The sequence below is a fragment of the Clinocottus analis genome, unplaced genomic scaffold, assembly GCF_023055335.1.
Source record: "Clinocottus analis isolate CAN_PGR_092001 unplaced genomic scaffold, fCliAna1.0.p SCAF_10, whole genome shotgun sequence".
NCBI classification, from domain to species: domain Eukaryota; kingdom Metazoa; phylum Chordata; class Actinopteri; order Perciformes; family Cottidae; genus Clinocottus; species Clinocottus analis.
This window is the reverse complement of record NW_027175821.1, coordinates 12146477-12157482: the sequence shown is the minus strand read 5'-3', so window position 1 is coordinate 12157482 and position 11006 is coordinate 12146477. Positions and strand designations below refer to the sequence as shown.

General features: G+C 39.6%; 1 protein-coding gene across 4 annotated transcripts in view; it reads left to right on the top strand.

Annotated features, from left to right (window-relative positions):
- The window catches only part of macrod1 (mono-ADP ribosylhydrolase 1), a 96401-nt gene that overhangs the window by 629 nt on the left and 84766 nt on the right, over nucleotides 1-11006 (top strand). For all 4 annotated transcript variants that reach the window (XR_011078174.1, XM_068588766.1, XM_068588748.1 and 1 more), the window contains exons 2-3: nucleotides 1395-1493; nucleotides 3204-3311. Coding sequence is in view for 3 of the 4 variants with exons in the window: in XM_068588766.1 (XP_068444867.1) it covers nucleotides 1395-1493; nucleotides 3204-3311 (207 nt within the window). In the remaining variant the exon portion in view is untranslated. The remainder of the gene's footprint in view (nucleotides 1-1394; nucleotides 1494-3203; nucleotides 3312-11006) is intronic.

Here is an 11006-nt window from a genome sequence, read left to right as displayed (position 1 = left end):
CACCTGTGAGTCACTGGTTGTGAGATTATGGTTTCGATAAAAGACTACCTACCGTACCTCAGTTGTCACACGACTGAAACTAGCGCCCCGTTTGCTCTTAAAATGTATGATACTCAACAATTATTATCACAGCTAAACAGCAAGTCCACACATATTTGACTGGAAAGAGTAGAATTACCTTTTAATGTTTTGTCTATTGTGAAGTCAACCATAAACTCACAATATACAGTCCATGAATCCAATATTGTGCTGTATATAATATATAGTATTATATATGGACATTGATTTCAGAATACTCCGAGATGAACAGCAAACAAATTCATGAGTATAATACTTTCTGGGCCTGCTATGCACATTTACATGGCCTTGAGATTTTACTGTACAGTTTTGGAGAAAAGTGACTTCAAAGTCAGCTTCAATGACATAATGATATTCATAATGTCGCAATCTCCAATATTCAAACTGCTATAAAACAGATATTTACATTTGTAAAGTAAACTCACAATGCAGCCTTGTTCATGCTGACCTCTGCCTTGCACATGTACATGGCCATGGGATTTCACTCTACAGTTCTGGAGAAAAGTGTCTTCAAAGTCAGCTTTAATGACATAATTATATTCATAATATCACAATTTCCAATATTCAAACTGCTATAAAAAACGATCCTTACATTTGTAATGTAAACTCACAATGTGGCCTTGTTCATGATGACCTCTGCCATGCACATGTGCATGGCCATGGGAGTTTACTGTACAGCTCTGGAGAAAAATGACTTTAACATCAGCTTCAATGACATAATGATATTCATAATGTCACAATTACAAGGCAGTCTTGTTCAGGCTTTACTTGCTTTACTACAAGGCTTTACTACAAGTTTAAGGATCAGCTTTTATAGCTTTTATAACAGTTTGAATATTGTTAAAGTATGAATATCATTACATTGTAGCTGACTTTTTCTCATCGCCATGTACATGTCCAACAAGTCTGCGTTGAAATTTTACTTTACAAATTTAAGGATCTGTTTGAATATTGGGATATTGGGAAATTACGTTTGAATGCTTTTTTTGCTACCCAAGGCACCGTAGACCACCATACCGTAACACCAGGAATAGACGGTCATTTATTTTCCTGTGTGCTGCTCACTCGGCGAATGAGAGCTCACTTGACCGCAGTGGTTCTGAAACGCAGTACCATAGTGTACTGTTTTCTACAGGAATTTTACTTTTAGGAGTGATTGGCTGCTATTTTGACTTTCTCAAGCTTTCCTTTCATTCTGGTGTGCCAAAAGTACCATGTTTCTTTGTTCCTAAGGATAAATATATTTATACATACACATTGTTTTTTCACCTCTCTCACATTTACTGTCTGTCCTCTTCCTTCATTGTCTCTTTCAGACTCATTGCTGTCTCTGTCTGTGAAGAAAAGGCGTCAGCACTACAGGACGTCTAACTTTGTGTCACTGGAAGACGTCTTGGTGTGGACTCCCGCTGGAGGTCAGGCAACTAACATCATTCAAAGTCGCTGTCAAGTTCATTCAGGGTAGAGCTCAGACTTTACTGGAGGGATGCAGCAACACATACATACTTTTACTTGTGGTATCAGATGTTTGGCTGAATCTCATCAAAATCATTTCCAAATTATGAGCAAATTATGAGCACCACAAAAGGAGCGAGAAGCAACTTGCATGCAAAATGTAATATATTAGATGTTATGTAATATCACAAGATTATCACAGATTGTCACACACCAGAAATTTCAATACGTATTGTTTCAAAAAGTCTATGGAAGCCTCTGTATTTGATAGAGAAATGCTTGCACACAATTACAATTTTGCCTTTTTACACTTAAAATTGCTCAAGTATATTGGCCAGGTAAATTGTTTGCCTGATAACCCCAATTTAAAGTCTTTATTATTCAAATGTTATGAAACAATTTTGTCGTTTATCTAGTACACATAATTTAGCATTATGTACTGCACTAGTGAAATTTTATATACTTTCAACTACTCCCTGCAGTCAGGATTGCAAATAAGGAGTGAAAAAGTAAAGAATTGAAACTTGGTGTATGTCTGCTCTCTGCATTCTGTCTCTCCTTTCAGCCAACTTCTCTAAAACACATTTATTGCCATTCTCTGTCCTTCCACCACGGTTCACCTCCGTTGCTATCGCGACACATAATGGGGAAAAAACTATGCGCAGTAAATCTTTTGAAAGTGTCATTAATAAAAGGCCATTAATAAATGCCTAAAAAGTTTTGTTGTGCAGGGAGCGCCCAAAGAGCACCTGAACAAACACTCTCTCTTTATTTTTAGCGCCGCCTGCTGTAACTATTCAACATTGCGCATTTAACGTCCGTGTTCCAGCCTTCTTCAATAGCCATGTCCACCACCAGATGCCCTCAGACTTATTTTACTGTCCTAGTCATTTCACTCCCACATACGGCAGCTCCATCCTGCAATAAACCCCGCCCTCTCAGTCCCAGTCATCTGACCTTCCCCACTCTTCTGCTCACCAGCTCTGCAGATGTTTCACCAGCTCCTTTCCCCCTTGCTCCCTGCCAAACCATCAAAGTTGTGTGCTTTGTACCTTTTGCTGTCAAGCCAACAGAACCTTGCCCTGACTTGGACCTTCAACCTGAACCTGCCATTTGGCCTTTATTTACCTTCATTGTGCCAATAGCTGTAATACCTTGATATAGTACAGTAAATAATCCAGTTAAGTCGGTGTATATCTCAGTTTTGTACCTAAATGTATAAAGTATGCTCTGAAATCTATTTGAAATGTATGTTCAGTGTATACCATAGTTTAATCAGCATAAAGTCTTTTTACTGTAAAAATAAATTGCTTGCAGCAGCAATACACAATACTTCAGACCCATCAATTCAAACTGCTGTGTGATGACAGCCATTTGGAAATAGTAATAGTTTGGCTAAATTTGGCCATATTACTACCTAACATGTCCTCTTTAACCCATAAACCAAGAACTGTTTTGTTTATAAGAAGTCATAAAAAATTCACACGTCCTTTCCTATAATATAACCATACAATTTTAGATTAGATACCAGTGATTTAAAAATATGAACAGTTTCATTGTTTTAATGCTAAGTATAAGATAAAACCACCAAGACATTCCTTATTCAAGTTAACAAGGTAAATACAACTGATCTTGAAAACTGAATTTATCAACGTGTGTCTTATTATCAGGCGGCTCTGAACAAACTCTCTACCAGAGGAATGAAAAGTTGGACCAGAAGATTTCCCTCTACAGCGGTGACATCACCAAGCTGGAGGTGGATGCTATTGTCAATGCAGGTATGTTTGGAGGTGTAAATGAGTGGAGTGTTTTTTAGTTGATCAGTTAGTCATTCAACATGGTCAAAAACAATCTATTCTCACACACGATCTAGTAAAATTAAAAAGAGTGAAGTATTCAGCAGGATAAAGAAGAAATATGTGCAAGAAAAATATGTAGAAGAAAGCCAACTAGTGGGAAAATATGAGAAAGAATTACAGTTTTAAAAAGTTGGTGCTAAAGTGAACACAGCGCCGAGGTTGCTGCATTGATGTGAATGTACTGTCTATAAATTAAGCACAAAACAACTGTGAGGGTGGCTTGTGTTCATTATGGCTTTGATACTTTCTCAGTGTGTGGGAGGGACAGCTACAGGCTTTATATGTTTACCAGCAGGTTTGCATGACGCAGTTTACTTTAAAGTAGTGAGTACACAAGAATGCAAGAACAGTACAAAGTTTATAATGAAGAGGATTGCTGACTGGCTCCGTGGAAACTTCAAAAGTAGGGAAAGCTACATGAAAGCAGAGGGCGCTTCCAGGTGAAGTCTCAAAAAACAACTGACTATGTTCAACGGCTTTGAAACGGATTTGTGTAAAATAACCAGATTTAACAATAAGTGATTTCTTAAAGGCCGGTGAACACAGCTAACCATAGTTTTATTTGAGTTTTACACTCCTAACTTTATTAAGAGACATTTGTTTCCACACATCTGTTCTTGCAGCTAAACAAGACTCAGATGTTTCTGCATTAACTGTTGGGTACTGCAAACATGTAATTATTTTCATTATCAGTTAATCTATTCATAATTTTTTGACGAGTCAATTGTACAACGTTTAATCTTTAAATGTCTTGTTTTGTTGAACTGCCAGTCCAAAACCTAAATATATTACATTTAATACAATATTGTAATGTCTTTCTTTGTTTAAACAATTTATGACTTATACTGGGTGATCAAAATTATTGTCCAACATTTTCATTTCATTTGATACATTGACCGATTGTCTCAGCTGATGTGAACACATAAAATAAACAGCAAGAGTTCGGAAAATAATTTTTAACTAGGAGAAAAAACATTGTAACTGATCTGTTGCAGACATTAAGATCATGTATTTGTAGCAAGTTTACACATAATATAAATATTAATGCTTTGTGGAAAGCATATCTATTAATACTGCATTATAATTATTCAGGCTTTCCATAGAGAAGCCTTTGTAATATTGGCCAGTTATACAATTAATTAACTGAGCTACATAATAATAAAAAGATGATACCAACCCGAGGAAAATTCATACTATTAGTCAAACCAAATATATTTTTATTAAATTAATCATATGATCACATTTTTTAAAGACACGTATACTATTTAGTCACATAACACACTTCCTCCCACTAGTTGTTTTCCAGTGCTTACTAGTGGGAATAGAGCGTTTTCCAGTGGCCATTAGATGGAGCCAAAAGCCAGATGATTCACTCCTCACTCTTTTACCACAAGGCAGTTTGTGCATTTGGGGAAAATTTAATCTGCGTGTTGGCACAGATGGTGCATCGGTGGAGACTGAGGCAGGCCAGCATGCCTAAATGATGCCTGATGATTAGGCTTTAGCAGGAAATGATAGATCTTCATTGGCAGCTGACTGTCAGCAGGTGTACGTTGCTCCAGCATCCAGTGAAAATGTTGATGTGTCACTTATTTGTGTTGTGGTGTGTGTGTGAGAGTGTGTGTGTGTGTGCGTGCTTAAGCATTTATGCATATGCCTGCAAATGTTAAAATAATTATGTCTGTACACAGTAAGTAATTGTAATTTGTCTCGTGTGTATGTAGAGGCGACTTTGTGTTGCAATGTGTGTTTTACGAGAGCTTTTTACAGAGTGGCATGATGCAAAGTAGCATGGAATTAACTAGAGGAAACCGCTAGTAAAGTGTCATTTAGCAGAGAGGACGAGGCAAGGTGAGGGAGAGAGGAAAAAACACAACAACGCTGGATGAAACATGACTGAGAGACGGCGCGTGACAGAGACTCAGCACACCCACTCACAAAAAGCGAGGGGAGAGTCTGGAGGAGTGAAAATATGAAGATAAAGAAGAGGACACAGACTAGTATTTAAATTTTAGACCGCATTGCCATGGCAACAAGCAGGTACAGGGTACCCACATTGGGGTTTTTGGTCAGCAGAGTCCGATCATCCTTCTCCGTGTGACTGACCGGCTTGCCAGCTGACTGTCTCTGTAGTCATTCTGTCGACTAAGCGTCTGACCTTTTCAGTCGATGACTAACTGAGTGACTAAGAGGCTTTCAGCGATGTCAGTCGCACTTATAAAGATATGACATTAAAATTAAAGAGAGAAGCAAACAGACATCAAGGGACAAGAGAACAATTAGAAAAGAGACAGTTACGCTCATTTAGAAAATTGCTTGCAAGCTTATCCTCCTGTTGCAGATCTAATGGCAAAACATGAGCAGCCGAATCAGCACCTGTGGTTTTTGACATGTGGAGGGTGTTGTGGATTCTTTTCTGGCTGCTATGAGAGGCTTTGAAGAATAATTTAGCTCATAACACAGCAAACATTAAATTAAATCCAACTGTGGCCAATTATACGCTGTACTGGCAGACTGGTAGGCTTGTATGCACAGCTACGCATACAGTATGTAGCTGTGCATACAAGCAGAAACAGACACAGAGGCACAGGAAACCTGTGAATGAACAGGTGGAAACCAAGTAGTATGCTGCTCCACCCTCCTACTTCCTCCCTTCCTTCCTTCCTTCCTTCCTTCAGTCAGCACTGATTGATCAGGTCAAGAGAACGTTGCAGGAAGGCTGGGCGGCCGCTGTTTGTAGTTTGTGTCGCTCTCAATAAAGATCGGATTTACAGTAACTCTCCACTCCTCCCTCTTCTCCTCCTCTTCTCCTCCCCTTCCATCGCCCCCTCCCTCCTTCCTTCCACACTTTTACAGCCCCTGGCTTCTGCCCACTCCTATAAAACACTACAAACATAAAAACCCACAAGCACTTAAGAGCCGTCCTGGTGAGGAGGGGGGTAGGGGGGGGGGGGGGGTATTGGGGGGAGGAGATGGCGGGCAGAAACATCCTCCTCTTTACACCCCTCAATCACTCCGTCCGGAGAAGGAGAGAGAGATGGAGGGGAGGATATATTGTCTCTGATGGGCTAGCTGATTAAGATGGATTGCACAATGAAATGTCTTTGGAATGATGCGTTGTGTGTGTGTGTGTGTGTGTGTGTGTGTGTGTGTGTGTGTGTGTGTGTGCGTGTGTGTGTGTGTGTGTCCCCGCTCGCGCCATGTCTCTGCAACTAACTTTGCATTAAAACCTTTTTTCAAATTGATTAAATGCAAATTTGCTTAGCTCTACTGAGCTGCATTTTCACTCTCAAAAGTTTTATTCCTCATTTCCATTCCAGCACTCTCAGCCACCGTCATATTTATTGTGTTTGACATTAAAAGCCGTTGATTTTTCTCACATAGAGTTGAAATTTAATTGGAAAAGATTTTAAAAACTCGACATTTACAGTAAGTTCTCTTAGTACTTTTTGTTAAGTGTTCCTTTTTCCAGTGAAGCTCAGTCCATGAGAGTAAATGCAGCGGCAGAGTCTGCTGATGAATCTTTTAGGTTAGACTATAAAAAACTGTCCCTAAAATTAAGCCGTGCATCGTCAAGTGATAATGAATATTCTGGTCCTATCCGAGTCTTTAGAGCTTGAACTACTGGGTTTGTGTGTGTGTGTGTGTGTGTGTGTGTGTGTGTGTGTGTGTTGCACACTTTTATTTCGAAGTATTGACAATTTATATGTGTATGCCTCCATATACACCTTTTCACAGCTACACCTGCTTGCTAGTGCCAGTATATAAGACAGCACACGTGTGCGCGCGTGTGTTGCAATGTCTGGAGGGGTGGTGTGTGACGAGTGTACTTTTGCATGTGATTTAAGTGCAGGTGTGCGACATGTTTGTGTGCACATGAGATAGGGTCTCCCAAGCTTCCCTCTGCAGGTCAGAGATAAAGCTGTTGGTTGGCGCTGGAAACCCACTCACCGTGGCAACAGCTAAGAGATACAAGATTAGAGCCAACAGTTTTTCTGGCCTGCAGCTGCAGACAGGATGTGAGTGAGAGTGAGTGTCTGTGGACTCCGCCGTAACTTCCTGACAGATAAGAAACCTAGAAAGAAAGCTGGGGCAGTGTGTTGACAGACACGGGGAGGAAATAGTGGGAGAGTCAAAAGGTTCTGTAGGTGGAGCAACACTTTGTCTCACCTACACAGTCCACTGAATGCGTCAATTTACCTTCATTGTGGTATAACTGTGACACAGGCTTTTAAAAAAGGACAAGGACAACCATTTTTATCAGAAAATCCAAGCACAAACAAGCCAGCTGTGACTCATGGAAGACTTGCATCGCTTTGTGATATTCAGTGGATTTATTTGTTGATCAACGCCTCATAAGGAAAGTTGTCGATACAAAGGTCAGCGGCAGATTTGTTTCAATTGACAATATCCAGAAGCACTATTCAGTATAGAGATCATGACCTGAGAATACGACACTGCTGATCAAAAAAATAGCTCCATCTGTTGCATAAGGGGCTAATTTTATGACCCTGGATTTTTCTGAAGAAACAGCAAAGCAGAGTATTTATTTATAAAACATGTGTCCTCACAAAATCTGATCACAGCACATCGAACAATACAGCAGGCAAATATGAACGTCAATCCAACTTCGTCTCAGTCAGCATGAAATCACAATTTTAATTGACTGTTTGGAGTATTTCTTTTCTTTCTTTCTCTTTTTTTTCAGTCACATTTCAGCATGCTTCTGTCAAGCAGTTTGTTTTGGGAAACTGGAAAGTTTTTCTGAGAACATTAACATTCTTGGGCTCTCAGTCTTTATAGAAGCTTATAACGCAAAGTATTTCGTGACTGCTTGACAGATGTTTGATGTTTGCCTTGTTGGTTACTCCTGGTGCTTGAGTTGTCAAGTGATGGCGCCTCGCTCCAGTTGTTTTAGTGGCACAAACTGCTGCTGTGAATGCGTTACGACATTTAAATGTCTTGTCCTGGAAGACAACGGCTTGTCTCGTCTAGTTTCCAAACAATTATATTCATTATCAATGAATCTGCTGATTATTTCCTTTTGCCTGTTAATCGTAAGAAGATGTATTGTAATGTAATATGTATGATATATATATATATATATATATATATATATATATATATATACGATTATCGATTCGTGGAATTAAAGGTCAACTATTTTCATAATTGATAAATTGATATTTTTCAAGCAAAAATACCAAACAGTCTCTGGTTCAGTCTTCTCAAATCTGAGGATTTACTCATTTTCTTTGTCATATGTAACAATCAATTAATTGTCTTTTAGGTTGTGAATGGTAACAAACGTGGCCTGATAGGATATTCAGAGCTTTGACATTATGTCAATTTATTTGAAATGTAAAGATTGACTGATCTAATACCAATACATGGTCTTCAATATATTAAAATCTGCCATGTTAACATAATGCTTCATTATTACAATGTGCTACGTGAAGATGGACGTGTGGGATGAACTTCAACAATTGAACATTAGTGTTTTTTTAGCTTTGAAGTTGCCTTAGGGTGCAATATACATTTAACCCAGCGGAGGAGCATCTTTTATTGATTCCAGAGAGGTCTGTGGTGGATGATAACCAAAAGCTGTAGTGGGGGTTGGTTGTGTGGTTTGGGGGTTATGTTATTGGGGGTGATGGAGGATGGAGAGGATGAAGCATCCGAGGCCTTGGGATGGCATGGGTGAGTGAACCCAGACAGGCAGACAGACAGACAGACAGGACACTGTATAGAACAGCTGCAGGAGAAAGGTGAGAGAGATGTGCTCAGTGATCGTGTTTGGTCATTTTAAGAGGATAAAACTGGCGACCCTTCGATTCTGCAGGTATAGAGCCCTTAACAAGAGCATCACCCTACAGAGGCACAGCGTCACACTCCTTCTGCAAAGCTTCACTGATTCTTTGCTGGCTTTGTCAATGGAGCTTAGCGCCCTGCTCAATGCCAAAATCAGCCTGGCAGACAACCGTGCGAGAATGTGTATGGAAGCTCGTCAGGCTTGACTTGTTGTAAATTACTTTAAAAACGCTAAAATTGTTTCTTCCAGATCTCGCGTTAGCTGCATTTTACTCATTTGACTTGTAATAGGGGACAAAGTGTGGGAATTCTTGCATTTTCCAACGACTTTATAACAGATTTTCCAGCATCAGGCCAAGGATTAAGTGATTTTTGTCACAGATCTACTTTGAATGCCTTAGTATCTACTCCAGTCTCAATGCTTAAGCTGATGATAGTCTGTTTGTTTTAAGTATGCACGTTATGTCACACTTATTAGGGGATAATCAAGTTGTAGCCAGCTGTAGCATTTTTTTTCCCGCCTGAGGAATTAATGTTTTCAAGGCTGCATTTCATCCTTAGATGGCTGCCACTTTTTCATCAAGTCACTTATCGAAGGTTTTAATCAAGAGGGACGTGTTGTTGTGATCCTCCCAGCCTCTCTGGTAGTAACAGGGGTCAGAGGAGGGGATGGAAAGCCCAGGACAGAGACTGTCGAGGTCCCACAGGCCCTTACAGTGTGTGCTCTCTATGTCTCTGTGTGCGGCAGTTACCATACATCTACCCTCGAGCTCTTGTCAGCTCCTCTTAGAATAGGCTCAGATTACAAGATGCAAAATGTCACACCAAGTTTGCTATCGCAGACAAACATGTTACATCTGTGTGTGCTCTAAAAAAAAAATACCCACAGATATTATAAAATGAGCCTGAGTGTATTTATGTGTGTGTTTTGATGCATAATGGGTGCTTAAATTAAAGGAAGATGAAATGTAACGTGCTACCTCCTCTCAGCCAACCTTCCGTAAGAATTAATTTAGAGTTGTATTGTTTACTAAAAAGTAAATTGGTTCATATGCTTTTGCGATGAAGCAGAACAGGTTACAGATCCCTCGTGAGCTGCACTGTTTCTCCCTGCCGTAGTAACTGTACTTCCTTAGCTCTAGTTCCTATAGCAGTTTTCCCACTGCACTGTTTTGTGTAGCAGCGCTAATGGACATGTTCTCACAATATGGCTGTCAACTGTCCGTACACACATGCACTCAAATCGGCAGAGTAAATATGATCTGCTGTGAAATTGTAGCCCTGCCAAGATCACCTTAACACTCTACCAGCCACTAAACAATACAGCGGTAGGCATCGAGCAGAGTGTGATGTTAACACTTTTATCTTTAGTGGGAAGAGGATTTTCTGTGCAAAAGCCAAAAAAAGAGTGTATGGGGAACATCCATGATTCTGAGTCTGATCTGTATGGATTTTAATCAGTGAGGTCAACAGTAAGCGGTGGCAGTGATAGGCAGGGTCATGGGCAGGGACGACTACTTATGGACGACCTCAAAGAATACTAAAAAGTTTATATTGATTTGGAGAAATGTCTTTTTGCTTAAACGAGCAGCTGTTTTTTTATTGCAGAATTGGTTCAATCTGAAATTGAAAACATTTATATTATCCTACAGTAGTCCCGCAATTTCCAGTTATTTTCATTGTTGAATAATCTGCCAAATTCTTTGAGTTTATAAAAGTAGCAATACCACACATAACTACATAAATACATAAATATTCTAATTCTTTCGTCAGTGTGTCATAGGCTCTATTATCATTGTGTTA